Genomic DNA, 18232 nt, shown 5'->3' on the forward strand with positions numbered 1-18232 from the left:
CCACTAAAGTAGCTGTGTTGAAAACTAAATCTTTGATACAGTAGATCAACGCGCACCTAACACCAAAACAACAACAGTTTTCCATAAATAAACCACACGTGCCTCAAGTGCCACAACACCAGGTCTGATCTGAGTTTTACGGAGACGTTTCCATCGTGTGTCAGTCTTTACCTCCTGATGATGCTCCTTGTGTCGCCAAAGCTCAGTCCAAAAGAAAGAAGCACATTTTACAGGGCGCAGAGCAACTTTTCTTTGTTTTCCAATTCAGCCGCGCCAAGAATCCTGCAGCTGTAGCGCAAATGTTCCAATACGCTCGTGAACAAATAAACGTGGAAAGGGACCGATTGATCTGAGGACAAGGGAGAGACTTCTTCAATGTTAGTGGTGATACAGAGACGTCAGTGAAGATTAAAGAGTTTGGATCCATCTGAACCTTCTTGTTTTCACCCTTGTCCCCGTCTCCTCCAGACTCGAGCGAGATCACGTGACCGAGATCACGTGACGCTGCAGACAGGAGATTTCATTCACCGAATCCCTCCCTCGTCTTTACCTCCTGATGAGGCTCCTTGTGCAGCCACAGCTCAGTCCAAAAGAAAGAAGCGCATTTCACAGGGCGCAGAGCAACTTTTCTTTGTTTTCCAATTCAGCCGCGCACACACACACACATACATTAGTCACACACACACAACACACACACACACACACACAACACATTAGTCACACACACACACAACACGCACACACAACACATTAGACACACACAATACATTAGTCACACAACAAAAAATTAGAAAAATGTGACAAAAACGTGATAAAAATTTGACCAAAAAATTAGAAAAATGTGACAAAAAATGACAAAAAAATTAGAAAAATGTGACAAAAAAATTAGAAAAATGTGACAAACATTTGACCAAAAAATGACAAAAATTTGATAAAAATTTGACCATAAAATTACAAAAAATGGACAATAAATGGATAAAAAATTGACAAAAAATGACATAAATGTGACAAAAAATTAGAAAAATGTGACAAAAATGTGCTAAAAATTGACCCAAAAAAATGACAAAAATTTGACAAAAATTGACAAAAAAATGACAAAATGTGACAAATAAATTAGAATCCTGCAGCTGTAGCGCAAATGTTCCAACACGCTACAGTTTTCTTGCAGCTGCTGCGTAACTCTGTAACTCCTCTGCAGCCGATATGACACTTTCTGATCAATTAAATCCTGTACATTTCGTAACTTTGCGCAGTCGACCGGTGTCCAACACGAGGCCTCTCTGTCCCGCCCGCTCACTTTGGATCTGCAGCAGCGGAGGGACAGTTTTATTTCTTTAATCTTTACTAAACATTGCGCTGCATCAGCATGTTACGCGTTTACAAGAGAAACCTCGCAAACCACCGCCTTCAGGTCTGGGGAAAGCATGGGGAGGGGGCGGCACCACAACATCGCAATGCAAGTCCGTCCCCCCTCCTGTCCTGCCCACTTTTTGCGCAAGGTATGACACTGAAGATTGGAAGGAGCGCACCCGTCTGCGCAGTCGTCTGCTCTACAGCCTGAGCTAAGAACCACAAGATCTGGCCCAGGATCAAATAATGACCTCTGTTACTTAGACAGAAACAGGAAGTGATAATGTGTGTGTTTGCACAGGCCGCTGCTGTTCCAGACCTCGGAGCTGGTGGCGTCGAACCCGGCCGTGGGAGAACTCATCCCCTACAGCACCATCCTACACCTGCTCTTCTCCAGGGGCCCCCCGGAGCTGAAGGCCCCGCACCAGGTCTGTGCTCTCAGACTCCACTCAGAGACACTACAGGAAAACACATGTGATTCAAGCTTTCTTAGCATCAGTGCAATCTTCACTATATTAATTAATTCACACCAAATAAATCAGTGTGGTGACAATATCTCCACTTTAGCAGCTCCTACAGACTTCACATTTTTTATTTTTTTATATCAAATCTAGGGATGCACGATAATATCGGCCGCCGATAATTATCGGCATTTATCGGCATTTTGGCGCCATCCCCGATAAAGCCGATAAAAAAAAATTCGGCCGATAATTCGGCCCGATAATTATAAGCTCAAATGACATTGAATCTGCGGCTCCGGCTCGCTGCCTTTCTCTCGGCGGCGCCGCCCGCACGTCCTGCAGCCGGAGCTGCTGCAGACTCAGGACAGCACGTTTACAGCAGCAGATATACGCTCTCCACGGCCGACTTTTGCACGGTTTTAGCTGAAAAATACGACGAGTATTCCAGCGAAACGGCGCTGTGCAGGCGCTCTCCGTGAAGGAAGAGTTTTTCGACTTTTTACATCGAAGTCACTTCAACATTTGCACCGCAACAAAATGAGAAAAAGACGAGGAAATGCGAACCGCGGACCCGCTCACGTAAGTGAGCATTACTGGAACACAGCGGGGCCTGAACACCCATGTATTATCTTAGCATTTCTGATCAAATAAACACGACAGCCCCGCGATTAAAGCGCTATGAACGAGAGAAGTTTTACATTGATGAAATGAGCCACGCAGCTATGGGTTTTTTTTTTTTTACCACACGAGGCACAAATGCATAAATGAGCCCAATGCAGGATTATATTCCAGCATTGTAAATAAGAATTCATTAGTATGATGTCAACAAAAAGAAAAATACTGGGAATTAAGTAGTAGTAGTAATATTACTACAGGGGGGTTTACTTCAGAGAAAAAGAGTCTTTTAAACATGAGCTGCTTTTCCGGCAGTCAGAAATATCATATAATAAGTAAGGATTAAACAACGCGGAGTCATTATAACGTCTAACGCGGCTCCTCGTTGTTTAATCCGCTTATACCAGGGTCCCACAAACGTAACATTTATAATAAATGTTTGTTTCATTGACTAAACTCACTAAATCTGCAACAACACCAGCACAGAATCACAACACAACAGGACTAACCCGGAAACACTTTTCCGTGGAAGTAAACACCGATATGCGGTAGGGATGGGCGGATCGATACCAAAGTATCGATATATCGATACCAAACGGCTATTTTTTAAGCATCGATATTGGGCAAAAAGTATCGATACTAATTTGCATATGTAAAAGGAAAGGCAGGGCAGCAATTATCAACACAAAAGGATGATTTATTTCTTTGTTCTGAGCCAAAACAGTCACAACAGCAAAGGATTGAACTGAGCCGGGCTGATCATTCTGGTTTCGGTTCTGTTTGTCATTTAAGTATTAATTTAAATTTTGTTTATGTATTTAATTTCACATTAGTATTGTTTAATTAACCAGTTAAAGTAGCCTAATATAATTTTAACTGACCAGTTAATTATATACAATAACCAGTTTTAGAGATGCATATTGATTGAAATACAATCACCCATATGAAATGAATCGTATCATTTCCAAAAAATGTGGTATCGCCCATCCCTAATATGCGGCACTCGTGGGCAGGAGTTATTTACCTTTTTCAAGGTTTAACCTGAAGCTAAAGCTAGCTAGCTCAACCAGCTCAACTGTTTATGGAAACAGCTGCGGTGGAGTCGCTCACACCTGGGCCCCCCCAACTGAAACTTTTATGTTTGACTTTACTAATCCAGACAAATATGCTTCAATGCAGGATCATTTATGTACGCCTGAAAATGATGAATAGCCTTAACCGTTTCCAATAGAAATGTAAAGCTCATATGTTATTAACAGTAGCTAACCTAGCTGCTCACTCTCCTCTACAAACATTTAGCAAACACTAAATCCATCTCATACGTTCCTGTCAGTCACTAATTACGCCTTTATCTGATTCAGCTGTGTCATGCGTTGCTATGGCGACGCCACAGCGGAGTGACATCCCAGTGATTTAACTACCGGACTACGTGTGTGGTTACACCAAAATAATGCACCAGCCAATCAGAATCCAGTATTCACCCAGACCATGGTGTAACAATAATAATAATAAATCTCAAATAATATTTTTCTGTCAGTGGTTCCCCTGTAACGCCTCAGCCCCTGTACACTCGGATTCGTCCCTGCTCATTCCACACAGATAAATCCTTTCACCTTTGCTTGTTGACTCTACCTTAAGTAAGATGTAAAGCCAAATCAAATGGAGAAACTAATGAGTGGAGACACATGCTTGTTTCACCAGCTGAAGTATTGTAGTTCCCAGTACTCCTCTGGTCCGAGAGAGTCGGGTTTGTTTTCTGACTGCTGTGCTTGTTGTTGTTGTTGTTGTTGTTGTTTCAGAGGGCGGACTGGTCCGTCGCCCGATACGCCCAGTGGCTCGATGACCACCCGTCAGAGAGGGACCGGCTCGCACTCATCCGGTACGAACGCTCACTCTGCTGCTTCTCTAACGAAGTCCACAAATGTCGAATCTGATCATTATTGGTGATATATAGGTCTGAAGGTTTTTATTGAGCAACACTACTCACATGTTTAGGGATATTATCACCACTTCTCCACATGAAAAAGGCGTTTACATGACTTTATTTTTATGTCACGTACAGTCGCCCAGTAACTATAGAGGTACAGTAACTATAGAGGTACAGCACTTGGTTAAAGTTTTCAACACTATTTCCATTGTGTGATTATCATTAAAGACACTACACTACAAAAGCATTGGCTTAAATGACTTGAATTGAGTAAATGTTTCTTGTTTTGAGCGGTTTTCACTCATTTAGACACTTTTCCTGATCGGACCGAGTTTACTTTGCTTGTTTGAGGACATTTCACACCAGTTCTAGGGTAAATCTCGCTTGAAATAAGAAAGTAAAATCGCCAATGAGATAAGACCAATTTTCTTTCCCCATTGGCAAAGAAAATGACCTGAAATAAGGACGAAATGTATCGAAATGAGTCAGAAACATCTCAGAACAAGTGAAATAATCCAGGACAAACGCCTAACAACATCTTAACTGGTCAAAACTTGGATTATTATGCTCAAATTGAGATGTTTATACTGATCTAGTTAAATACTTAAACTAAAACATTAAAAACTGTTAAAAACATCCATCAATATTTCTGAAACTCAGCGGAGAGTTACTGAACCTACTTAGTTCTCGCTCATTAGCCAAAAAAGTAATATTTACTAAAGTCACTACTTCCGGGGTTAGCATAGCTGCTGCGCCGTTAGCTTTGTCTCTGCTAAACCGGATGTACCGTTTTTGGTAAATATGACTTTTATAGCAGTAGGTTCAGCATGTTTGGCTCATGGGTCTGATACGTAAGTCTGTTCAGTAACTCTCTGTTGAGTTTCACAAATATTCATTGAAGAGTTTTTTGTAGTTTTTTAGTAGGAAAATATTATCTTTTGGGAAACCTGTTTTCACTCTTTAGCCATTTTCTGGCGAAATCTAAACTCATGTATCACATACAAATAAAGTAAAGCCTAAATCAGGTCCATATGGATGTTTAATCGCAGCAGGTTGTTCAGTAGAAGCGGAAAACGGCCGTCGCAGTTAGCACTTAGGGCTGTGCAATTAATCGAAATTCGATTACGATTTCGATTACAACAGTAAACGATTACAACATTAGCATAATCGCAAAAAATCGATTATAATTTTTTTGGTCAAATTTTTCTTTTCTTTTTCTTTTTTTTCCAATTAATTTTTTTGCTGGATTTTTGTCACTTTTTTGATGGATTTTTGTCACTTTTTTGCTGAATTTTTGTCTTTTTTTGCTGGATTTTTGTCACTTTTTTGATGGATTTTTGTCACTTTTTTGATGGATTTTTGTCACTTTTTTGATGGATTTTTGTCACTTTTTTGATGGATTTTTGTCACTTTTTTGATGGATTTTTGTCACTTTTTTGCTGAATTTTTGTCTTTTTTTGATGGATTTTTGTCACTTTTTTGCTGGATTTTTTTAAAGGCAACAAATAATCGGGATTATTTTTTCAATAATCGAGCTGCCCTATTAGCACTAGCACGATGCTAACATGTAGCATCTCTGTTATTCATGTATTTATGGGCTGTTGAACCACTTTCCTCCTCTCCATGTCTTTGTATCTTTTATTAGAAACTATGTTCATTATTCAGCATTTGTTACAGTAGTTTTTGAATAATTAGAGAAAGTTTAGATTTTTCTCAATTGTTTTCCCCCATGACCATATATGGGCGAGTCCAGAGATGGCGTCTGTATCTATAGGAAGTGGCTTGTTTCAGCTCAAATATTTTCCCAGTTTGTTTCCTTCATTTTTGCTCTTTTTTTAATGACTAATACTTTCCTTTTCCACACATTTCTTGCATTGGAGATTAGCCTGATATTGTTCCGTTTCCTTTTCTGGATGACCGATATTTTAGTATCGTATCGGTATCGGATCCCGCTGCTCATGAGACTGATGTGTTTTGTCTTTGTCCTGCAGAGCCAGTGTGGAGGCGTACGTCCAGTCCGTGCGGGCCAGGCAGGGCAAAGAGTTCACCCCCATCTACCCCATCATGCTCCAGCTTCTGCAGAGAGCCAGCGCTGCCCCGGAGCTCCGAGCCTGACCCCCGAACCCTAACCCCCCCTCCCCAGTACTTCTGTGTGAAATAAAAGTCACGTGTTTCAATATGGAGACATCTTTATTTACACATTAAGCAGACGGTCACACGCGGCTCTTAAATGGGCCACTTCCACTGGTTCGGCGGCGGCTCCTCCACCAGCGGCTCCCAGGCCTTCCACTCGGACATCTTCCGGGACAGGCCCAGCTCAACCTCGGCCTGAACGAGCACAGACACAAAATAAACACTTCATTTCCACCGTCATCAACATTAAAAGAAAGGTCGGACATGTCAGTTTGCATGTAATGAGTCTAAGTGGGGCTGCTGTGGTTAACCTCAACCAAATGCATTCTGTCCTTTTTGGCCATTATATAGGCCTGTGTAGCACCTCATTTGAAAGCTAAGACCCACAAAACTGATATTTTCCTCGTGTTGTTGCTGTGTTGTGTCACCTTTGTTTAAATTTTGGTCACATTTTAGTTGAATTTTTGTCACATTTTAGTTGAATTTTTGTCACATTTTAGTTGAATTTTTGTCACTTTTTGGTTTTTTTGTCACATTTTTGTTGATTTTTTGTCACATTTTAGTTGAATTTTTGTCACATTTTAGTTGAATTTTTGTCACATTTTAGTTGAATTTTTGTCACATTTTTGCTGAATTTTTGTCACTTTTTGGTTGAATTTTTGTCACATTTTTGAATTTGTCACTTTTTTGTTGAATTTTTGTCACATTTTTGTCACATTTGTCACTTTTTGGTTTAATTTTTGTCACATTTTTGAATTTTTTGTCACTTTTTTGTTAAATTTTTGTCACATTTTTGTCACATTTGTCACTTTTTGGTTGAATTTTTGTCATTTTTTTGTTGAATTTTTGTCACATTTTGGTTGAATTTTTGTCACATTTTTGTCGAATTTGTGTCACATTTTTGTTGAATTTTTGTCACTTTTTGGTTGAATTTTTGTCACATTTTTGCTGAATTTTTGTCACATTTTTGTCACATTTTTGTTGAACTTTTGTCACATTTTTGTTGAATTTGTGTCACATTTTTGTTGCGTTTACATCCTTGTTTTCTTATTTTTTGTAGCTGTTTGAGTTGTTTTCTCAAGCTTTTTGATTAGGGTAAAGCCAAACTGGAGAAAATGTGCTCGGTTCAGGTGGGAGTTAAGAGGTTAATACCACCTTTCTCTCATTCATTCTCAATGGTAAATATAGATGCAGTTCACTTTTTGGCCACCAGCGTCAAATTGGGGGCGCTGTTTCACTCCTTTCGCAAAGTTAAGGAAACACTGTTGTGGTGTCTTGGTGTTTATCACAGAGCGTTGTAGCATCAACTTTCACCGTTTTACAACTTTTATTACAAAGGTACACGTTAAAAAAAAAGACATTTTCTTTGAGTTAACAAATGAATGAGGTGAAGTGACTCAAACTGTTGTTTACATTTGGCATTTTATTGCTACAATTGTTGATTTGTTCAACTGAAACTAGGATTTTGCCACAATTAACATTTGTTTTAATGCAGCATGTTGTTTGCATATATATCCTCAAATGCAAATATATACCGATAAAAAAATAAACTATTAACCTCTTAACTCCCACCTGAACCGAGGGGATCTTTTCCCTCATGTCATTAGATTTTTTTTGATGGGTATTCAACTCATTTATGTAACTTTGTCATTTTTTTGGTAATTTCTTTGTAATTTTTTTGGTCAAATTTTGATCACATTTTTGTTATTTGTCACATTTTTTGGTCTAATTTTTATCGTTTTTTTGTCCATTTTTGGTCAAATTTTTCTCATTTTTTGAAGTTTTTTTGTCCATTTTTTAATCATTTTTTTGTCCAATTTTTGTCATTTTTTCGTCCATTTTTGTCAATTTCTTGTGACATTTTTGCCACTTTTTCATCAATTTTTCGTCACATTTTTGTCAATGTTTTTGTCACATTTCCATCATTGTTTTCGTCAGTTTCCTTTTTCCCAGAAGCTTTTGGATTGGGGTAAAGCCAAACTGGAGTAAATGTGCTCTGTTCAGGTGGAAGTTAACGGGTTAACTTAGTAACTATTATAAGTTTGGGCCTCCTGATCTACATCATATATTAGTTTCACAGTTTAAGTTGAATTACAGAAATAAATGAACTTTTTCATGATATTCAAATGACATGACGAGCCGATATTTGACCACCTTAACCGAACACATTTGGAAGTGAATCATTTCTGCTTCTTCTACACGGGACCCACCTGGAAAATCACCTCCTCGATCTGTCCACAGCTGATCTTCTGCTCCAGCTTGTCCACGTTGGGCTCCTGAAAAATAAGTGAAAAAAACACTCCTGAAAAACACGTGTAGGGCAGAGCAAACAGTGTGGAGAGGAGCGAACAGTGTAGGGCGGAGCGAACAGTGTAGGGCGGAGCGAACAGTGTAGGGAGGAGCGAACAGTAGGGCTGTGCAATTAATTGAAATTCGATTACGATTTCGATTACAACAGTAAACGATTACAAAATTAGCATAATCGCAAAAAATCGATTATATTTAATTTTTTGTTGGGTTTTTTTCCACATTTTTTTTTCTTCTAATTTTTAATTTTGAGATTTTTGTCACTTTTTTGCTGAATTTTTGTCACTTTTTTGATGGATTTTTGTCTTTTTTTTGATGGATTTTTGTCTTTTTTTTGATGGATTTTTGTCTTTTTTTTTGATGGATTTTTGTCTTTTTTTTGATGGATTTTTGTCTTTTTTTTGATGGATTTTTGTCTTTTTTTTGATGGATTTTTGTCTTTTTTTTGATGGATTTTTGTCTTTTTTTGCTGGATTTTTGTCACTTTTTTGCTGGATTTTTGTCACTTTTTTGCTGGATTTTTGTCACTTTTTTTGCTGGATTTTTGTCATTTTTTGCTGGATTTGTCACTTTTTTGATGGATTTTTGTCTTTTTTTGATGGATTTTTGTCTTTTTGATGGATTTGTGTCACTTTTTTTGATGGATTTTTGTCACTTTTTTGATGGATTTTTGTCACTTTTTTGATGGATTTTTTTTTGATGGATTTTTGTCACTTTTTTTGATGGATTTTTGTCTTTTTTCTGGATTTTTGTCACTTTTTTTGATGGATTTTTGTCACTTTTTTTGATGGATTTTTGTCACTTTTTTTGATGGATTGTTGTCACTTTTTTTCTGGATTTTTGTCACTTTTTTTCTGGATTTTTTTAAAGGCAACAAATAATCGTTTGATGGATTTTTGTCACTTTTTTGCTGGATTTTTGTCACTTTTTTTGCTGGATTTTTGTCACTTTTTTTTGCTGGATTTTTGTCACTTTTTTTGATGGATTTGTGTCACTTTTTTTGATGGATTTGTGTCACTTTTTTGCCGGATTTGTGTCACTTTTTTGCCGGATTTGTGTCACTTTTTTGCCGGATTTGTGTCACTTTTTTGCCGGATTTGTGTCACTTTTTTGCTGGATTTTTGTCACTTTTTTGCTGGATTTTTGTCTTTTTTTGCTGGATTTTTGTCACTTTTTTGATGGATTTTTGTTACTTTTTTGATGGATTTTTTTAAAGGCAACAAATAATCGTTTGAATAATCGTGATTTCAATTATGACAAAAATAATCGTGATTATTATATTTTCAATAATCGAGCAGCCCTAGCGAACAGTGTAGGGCGGAGCGAACAGTGTAGGGCGGAGCGAACAGTGTAGGGCGGAGCGAACAGTGTAGGGCGGAGCGAACAGTGTAGGGCGGAGCGAACAGTGTAGGGCAGAGCGAACAGTGTAGGGAGGAGCGAACAGTGTAGGGAGGAGCGAACAGTGTAGGGAGGAGCGAACAGTGTAGGGAGGAGCGAACAGTGTAGGGCAGAGCGAACAGTGTAGGGCAGAGCGAACAGTGTAGGGCAGAGCGAACAGTGTAGGGCGGAGCGAACAGTGTAGGGCGGAGCGAACAGTGTAGGGCAGAGCGAACAGTGTAGGGCGGAGCGAACAGTGTAGGGCAGAGCGAACAGTGTAGGGCGGAGCGTACCGTTGTGACGTGGTGCAGCCGCTCGCTGACCAGCTGTTCCGTGTACTTCCTGTAGGCGGCGTCCTGAGGCATGGTCTGCAGCGACGCCAGGATCTTGGAGTACAGGACCCTCAGCCGCTGTGGACACAAAACAAGAGTTTAAACAAACGGCACCGGGTCAACACAGCGCGTTTGCCAGAGCACATGAACAATGTCATCATTTACAAAACATTTACGTTTAAAGCCAGTTTAGTAAAGATTAAACAAGTTGCAGCCGTGCATCAGACAGTTATAAAGCACGACATGGTTGTTTAATCCGCTTATACCAGGGTCCCACAAACGTAACATTCATAATAAATGTTTTTTTCATTGACTAAACTCACTAAATCTGCCAGACTACGGGACTATTTTGTGTGGGTTATTAGCCGGTCACTGAAGGCCCGTCTCCGCAGCTATAGAGTTCGGGAATGTGACGTCATATCGCTAAGCATTATGGGATTGGCAGCAATTGTAAACTAGTGGAGATTTTAAAAGTTAAAATACTGGAGTTATTGTTCACATTAAAACACTTGAGTGAGTTAGATGTTTTTACCAGCAGTGACTCAGCAGCTAACGGAGCTGTTCCGCGGCTTTTTTCTCCACTTTATAAACTGTTTTTAGCTAATGTTAGTCAATGGAAATGTATGCTAACAGCTGCAAAGATGGCCGATCTCCATGGTAACTGTAGAATTTCCCGAACTCTATTACGAGGATCTCAGTCAGGCTCAACGACACAACATCAGCACAGAATCACAACACAACAGGACTAACCCGGAAACACTTTTCCCTGGAAGTAAACACCGATATGCAGCACTCGCGGGCAGGAGTTATTTACCTTTTACGCTGTTTAACCTGAAGCACCTGGGCCCAACTGAAACTTTTATGTTTGACTTTACTAATCCAGACAAATATGCTTCAATGCAGTAGGGCTGCTCGATTATTGAAAAAATAATAATCACGATTATTTTTGTCATAATTGAAATCATGATTATTCAAACGATTTGTTGCCTTTAAAGAAATCCATCAAAAAAGTGACAAAAATCCATTAAAAAAAGACAAAAATCCATTAAAAAAAGACAAAAATCCATCAAAAAAAAAGACAAAAATCCATTTAAAAAAAGACAAAAATCCAGCCAAAAAAATGACAAAAATCCATTAAAAAAATGACAAAAATCCATAAAAAGTGACAAAAATCCAGCAAAAAAAAGACAAAAATCCAGCAAAAAAGCCAAAAATCCAGCAAAAAATGACAAAAATCCATTACAAAAAATACAAAAATCCATTAAAAAAATGACAAAAATCCATAAAAAAAGACAAAAATCCAGCAAAAAAAAGACAAAAATCCATTAAAAAAAAGACAAAAATCCATAAAAAAAATGACAAAAATCCATAAAAAAAGACAAAAATCCAGCAAAAAAATGACAAAAATCCAGCAAAAAAATGACAAAAATCCATAAAAAGTGACAAAAATCCAGCAAAAAATGACAAAAATCCATTACAAAAAATACAAAAATCCATAAAAAAAGACAAAAATCCATAAAAAAAGACAAAAATCCAGCAAAAAAAAGACAAAAATTAAAAAATTAAAAATTCGAAGAAATTTTTAAAAAAAATAAATAAAAATAAAATAACAAAAATTGAAAACAAAAATTAGAATCGATTTTTTGCGATAATTTTGTAATCGTTTACTGTTGTAATCGAAATCGTAATCGAATTTCGATTAATCGCACAGCCCTATAATGCAGGATCATTTTATGTACGCCTGAAAATGATGAATAGCCTTAACCGTTTCCAATAGAAATGTAAAGCTCATATGTTATTAACAGTAGCTAACCTAGCTGCTCACTCTCCTCTGATTCAGGTTAAGGAAGCTAACAGAGCGAGTGCATCAAGAACCGAATCATTTAAAGAAGGAAGAGAGACCGTTTTGTCTGATACGTTAGGGACATGCTGGAAAACGCTCACCTCGTGTGGGTTCTGGGACACGGCGAGGCCCACCAGCCCCGTGGTCTGAAACACAAGGACACACAAAACCATTTAATCATCTTTCTGCACAAAACTGCTTCAGTCAAATCAATAGTTAAAAGAATAGCAGCTAACGGAGCTGTTCAGACTGTTTTAGCTAATGTCAGTCAATGGAAATGTATGCTAACGGCTGCAAAGATGGCGGATCTCCATGGTCACTGTGGAATTTCCCGAACTCTATTACATTTTAACCTCTTAAGCCTTAAACAAAGTATATTTTCTTCATTTCAGCTTTACCCAAATCTCAAAGCTGCTTGACTGTAACGCCTCATTTGAAAGCTAAGACCCACAAAACTGAGCTGACATTTTTTTCCTTGTGTTGTCGTCACTTTTAACCTCTTACCACCCGCCAAAACCAAATGCATTCTCTCCTCCATTGTCGTCACTTTTTATTTCCGTTATGAGTTTTTTTTTCTTCACTTTTTTAATGGCACTTTTGTTTCTTTTTTTATGCATTTTTGTCACATTTTTTGCTGGATTATTGTCACTTTTTGTCACTTTTTTTGCTGCTCTTTTGTCACTTTTAGGCTGGATTTTTGTCATTTTTTTGCTGAAATTTGCCATTTTTTTTGCTGAATTCTTGTCATTTTTTGCTGGATTTGTGTCATTTTTTGCTGAATTTTTGTCACTTTTTCGCTGGATTTTTGTCTTTTTTTTTGCTGAATTTGTCTTTTTTTTGCTTGATTTTTGTCCCTTTTTTGCTGGATTTTTGTCCCTTTTTTTGCTTGATTTTTGCCATTTTTTGCTGAATTTTTGTCACTTTTTTGCTGAATTTTTGTCACTTTTTTGCGGGATTTTTGTCACTTTTTTGCTGGATTTTTGCCATTTTTTGCTGTATTTTTGTCATTTTTTTGCTGAATTTTGTCACTTTTTTGCTGTATTTTTCTCATTTTTTTACTGAATTTTTGTCATTTTTTCTGCTGGATTTTTGTCATTTTTTTGCTGGATTTTTGTCACTTTTTGCTGGATTTTTGTCTTTTTTGCTGAATTTGTCATTTTTTTTGCTGGATTTTTGCCATTTTTTGCTGAATTTTTGTCACTTTTTTGCTGGATTTTTGCCATTTTTTTGCGGGATTTTTGTCACTTTTTTGCTGGATTTTGTCACTTTTTCGCTGGAATTTTGTCACTTTTTTGCTGTATTTTTGTCATTTTTTTGCTGGATTTTTGCCATTTTTTCTGCTGTATTTTTCTCATTTTTTTACTGAATTTTTGTCATTTTTTCTGCTGTATTTTTGTCATTTTTTTGCTGGATTTTTGCCATTTTTTGCTGGATTTTTGTCACTTTTTTGCTGGATTGTTGCCATTTTTTGCTGAATTTTTGTCACTTTTTTGCTGGATTTTTGCCATTTTTTGCTGGATTTTTGTCACTTTTTTGCTGGAATTTTGTCATTTTTTTGCTGAATTTTGTCACTTTTTTGCTGGATTTTTGCCATTTTTCGCTGGAATTTTGTCACTTTTTTGCTGTATTTTTCTCATTTTTTTACTGAATTTTTGTCATTTTTTCTGCTGTATTTTTGTCACTTTTTTCCCTGGATTTTTACCATTTTTTTTGCTGGATTTTTCTCTTTTTTGTCAATTTACATCCTCATTTTCTTCTCGTTTTTGGTCGCCATTTTGAAGAAGCTTTTCGTTTTGGAGAATTTGGAGAACAGGAGAAACCATGTTCAGGTGTGAGTTAAGAGGTTAAGTCGTATTTTCGTCGCTTATTCGTTTCTTTCTCCTCACAGCAGACCCGGACAGTCTCCCGCTCGTGCACGTCGGTTCTGAGTGATTCTAACACCGTGAGGAGCTTTTCTGTCGGAGGTTTTCTGGAGCTGTGATGAGCTCGCGACGGCAGAAACGGTGTTTACGTTCCGGTCTGCGCGCGCTCCGAACACAAAGACCCCCCCGAGAGGAACCCGCGGTCCGTCTGCGGGGGTGACGCCACCAAAACCACCCAAACCCCCCCAATATCAGCGTAAATGTGTGTAACAGTAAAGAAACGGAATGACCTCTGTACCTTCTTTAGCACGCCCGCCATCTTTGTCTTCACCAGTGCAGCTCCGGCGCTCTGCTGCCCCCTGCGGCTCAGGCGGTTAACGCTCCGCTTCTTCTTCTGCGGCTGTTTAACGGCAGGTGCGGACTGACTGAGCGCATTACCGCCACCCACCGGGGAGATGGTGCACGAGCGGGAAAGAACCACATTATGTTCTGTCAATGAGTCCGGTGTGTTTTAAAAATTCAAACATATATTTTATTACTCTGTGATCTGACGTCAGAGATGAAATGTCTTTTAACCCCTTGACTCCCACCTGAACCGAGCACATTTTCTCCAGTTTGGCTTTACCCCAATCCAAAAGCTTCTGGAAAAAGGTGTGAAAATAGTGACAAAACTGAGACGAAAACAATGATGGAAATGTGAGAAAAAAGTGACAAAAAATTGATGAAAAAGTGGCAAAAATGTCACAAGAAATTGACAAAAATTGGCGAAAAAATGACCCAAAAAATGACAAAAATGTGATTAAAAAATTGACAAAAAATTAACAAAAATTAACAAAAAATGAAAAAAATTGACAAAAATGTGATAAAAAATTGACAAAAAATGACCCAAAAAATGAAAAAAATGTGATAAAAAAAATTTGACAAAAAAGGACCAAAAAAATGAAAAAAAAATGTCCAAAATATGATAAAAAAAATGGACAAAAAAATGACAAAAAATTAACAAAAAAATGAAAAGAAAATGACAAAAATGTGATAAAAAATTGACAAAAATGTGATAAAAAATTTACAAAAATGTGATAAAAAATTGACTAAAAAATGACAAAAATGTGATAAAAAATTGACAGAAATGCGATAAAAAATTGACAAAAATGTGATAAAAAAATGACAAAAAAGGACAAAAAAAAGGAAAAAAATGTGATAAAAAAAATTGTCAAAAAATGACAAAAATATGATAAAAAGTTGACAAAAAATTGACAAAAAAATGACAAAAATGTGATAAAAAAGTTACAAAAATGAGTTGAATACCCAACAAAAATCTGATGACGTGAGGAAAAAGATCCTCTCAGTTCAGGAGGGAGTTAAGAGGTTAAGAGATACTTTACCGTTTCTGGACATAACGTTCTGTTTAGTCCGGTTTGTCCTCTTCTCATTCTTGTAAAAACTGCCTCTTCTTTTTGACACCTCACTCCCGAGCGACCCTGATATAAAACCCCCTCCCCTTACCCCCCCATCCCATGTATCAGCCACAACCTTTTTACATGTTTTTGACTTGGACTCTGATTTTGACTTTACACTGAATAGATACATCTGTCACTTTCACACTTTCAAAGCCTGTAGCAAACCTGTGTCTGCCGTCTCATTACCAGCCAAACCTACATGAACCTGAACCCACACAAACTAAACATGGGTTGAATTTCGTATTACTCATTTGAAGTCACTGTTCTGAGGTGTAAACAGTGTCAGGGCCGTCCCTCCGAGCAAATGAAGAAAACACAGAGTGAAATCACAGTATATTTCATCTGTTGTTTATTTGTATTATGTACAGTTGAGTTTCTCACATTGGTGTCGAGGTGGAACTGTCATTTCCTTAACCTCTTAACTCCCGCCTGAACCGAGAGCATTTTCTCCAGTTCAGCTTTACCCAAATCCTGTAGGTCAGTGTAACGCCTCATTTGAAAGCTAAGATCTACAAAACTGAATTGATCTTTTTCCTCACGTCATCGGATTTTTTTTCCATCACTTTTTGTGCTGGGCAGTCGTCTCATTTTGGTCAAATTGTCGTGACTTTTTTGTCACTTTTTCGTCAATTTTTATGATTTTTTTTGGTCCATTTTTTGGTCACTTTTTGTCATTTTTTCATCAAATTATTATCACTTTTTGTCAAATTTTTCCTCAATTTTTCGTCAAATTTTTCTCACTTTTTCGTCAATTTTTTTGGTCCATTTTTTTGTCACTTTTTCGTCAAATTCTTATCACTTTTCTGTCCATTTTTTGTCCATTTTTCGACAATTTTTTCTCATTTTTTTGTCAAATTTTTGTCCATTTTTTGTCACTTTTTCGTCAAATTTTTCGATTTTTTTTGTCCATTTCTTTGTCAAATTCTTATCACTTTTTGTGCATTTTTTCACAATTTTTCGACACATTTGTCTCACTTTTTTTTTCAATTTTTTGGCCATTTTTCGGCAATTTTTTTTATTTTTTTTGGTCCATTTTTTTGTCACTTTTTGTCATTTTTTCATCAAATTCTTATCACTTTTTCATCAAATGTTTAGATTTTTTTGGTCAATTTTTTTGTCAATTTTTCGACAAATTTTTCTCAATTTTTTGTCAATTTTTTGTCACTTTTTCGACAAATTTTGAGATTTTTTTGGTCCATTTTTTTGTCAAATTCTTATCACTTTTCTGTCAATTTTTTCCTCAATTTTTCAGCAAATTTCTCTCACTTTTTTGTCAAATTTCTGTCCATTTTTTCTCACTTTTCTCACATTTCCATCCTCGTTTTCATCTCAGTTTTGTCGCTATTTTCACACCTTTTCTCCAGAAGCTTTCAGATTGGGGTAAAGCTGGAGAAAAAGTGCTCGGTTCAGGTGGGAGTTAAGAGGTTAAAGGGCTTCCAGCTGCCGCTCTGTTGTCAGGCCGCACACCTGCTGGACAGAATCAGCCAATCAAAACACCACAGGGACAGTTCTGTGTCTCTGCAGCGCCCCCTTCGCTTCACAGGCTCAACTACACCAGACAAACGAACATTCCTGGATTTGTGACATCATCAGTGACATCATCAGTGACATCATCTGTGACATCATCTGGAGGCAGGAAGTGATCAAGAGAAATGAGATTAAACTAAAACTAGCGATTATAAATGTAAAACTACAACTAAAACATGTGGTCGTGATGTGGCTTAAGGTGCGAGAACAAGAGGAGCGACATTTGAAACGATAAAATAAGGTTTTTCAGATATTTCCAACAACAGTTAGACATTTGTTTATCGTTACCGTGACAATGACGATCGGCCGATACCGTAAAACACCCAGATATCGGCCTGATGTACGGTATCGGTCGGGCCCCGACTCGCAGATCACTCAAAGATGCGCTAGTGGCTCCAAACCCAGCTCCAGGTCCATATAACCCCCCCTTTAACCTCTTCACTCCCGCCTTAACCAAGTTTTCTCCAGCTTTACCCCAATCTAAAAGCTTCTTGAAAAGGCGGCAAAATGGAGACAAAAACGAGGAAACGAGGAGGATCAAAGCAAAACAAAAAAAAGGTCAAAATGTGATAAAATAAAGCAACAACAACACTAAAAGAGCAATGAAAAAGTAAGAAATATTTGACACAAAAATGACAAAAGTGGGATAAAAAAAATGACAAAAAATTTATAAAAAACTGACGAAAAAATGAAAAAAAAAGTGACAAAAATGTGATAAAAATTTGACACAAAAATGACAAAAATGTGACAAAAAATGACAAAAAAATGACAAAAAATTGATAAAAAATTGACGAAAAAATGAAAAAAAAAAGTGACAAAAAATGACAAAATGTGACAAAAAATTATTTTAAAAAATGACAAAACTTTTATCAAAAATGAAAAAAAGGGACAAAAAAGTGATAAAAAAAATTCAAAAATGTGACAAAAAATAACAAAAAAAAGTAGAAAAATTTGACAAAATAATGACAAAAATTGGATAAAAAATTCAAAAAAAATGAAAAAAAAGTGACAAAAAAGTGACAAAAAAATTCAAAAATGTGA

General features: G+C 37.1%; 2 protein-coding genes across 2 annotated transcripts in view; one reads left to right on the plus strand and one right to left on the minus strand.

Moving 5' to 3' along the window:
• Positions 1-6472, plus strand: part of cog5 (component of oligomeric golgi complex 5) — a 34253-nt gene extending 27781 nt beyond the window's left edge. Inside the window, exons 20-22 of the mRNA XM_079580915.1 lie at positions 1652-1778; positions 4226-4305; positions 6345-6472. Coding sequence (XP_079437041.1) covers positions 1652-1778; positions 4226-4305; positions 6345-6468 — 331 coding nt within the window. The 3' untranslated portion in view covers positions 6469-6472. The remainder of the gene's footprint in view (positions 1-1651; positions 1779-4225; positions 4306-6344) is intronic.
• Positions 6473-6519: 47 nt separating this feature from the next.
• On the minus strand, positions 6520-14593 carry ndufa5 (NADH:ubiquinone oxidoreductase subunit A5). Its single transcript, XM_079580917.1, has 5 exons — positions 14506-14593; positions 12447-12491; positions 10464-10580; positions 8697-8762; positions 6520-6681 (listed from the first exon to the last, which is right to left on the minus strand). The coding sequence occupies exons 1-5, from the start codon at positions 14524-14526 to the stop codon at positions 6580-6582; spliced, it is 351 nt and encodes a 116-aa protein (XP_079437043.1). The 5' UTR covers positions 14527-14593; the 3' UTR covers positions 6520-6579.
• Between the last annotated feature and the right edge of the window lie 3639 nt (positions 14594-18232).

This window comes from Gobius niger, assembly GCF_951799975.1.
Source record: "Gobius niger genome assembly, chromosome: 22".
NCBI classification, from domain to species: domain Eukaryota; kingdom Metazoa; phylum Chordata; class Actinopteri; order Gobiiformes; family Gobiidae; genus Gobius; species Gobius niger.

What these genes read in the sequence shown, in the direction of transcription:
- ndufa5 (XM_079580917.1), bottom strand. Translation starts at nt 14,526, where the DNA reads ATGGCGGGCGTGCTAAAGAAG. An exon ending in TGGCGGGCGTGCTAAAGAAG is followed by an intron (nt 12,492 to 14,505) that starts GTACAGAGGTCA and finishes CTTGTGTTTCAG; the next exon opens with ACCACGGGGCTGGTGGGCCT. An exon ending in GGCTGCACCACGTCACAACG is followed by an intron (nt 8,763 to 10,463) that starts GTACGCTCCGCC and finishes CTTATTTTTCAG; the next exon opens with GAGCCCAACGTGGACAAGCT.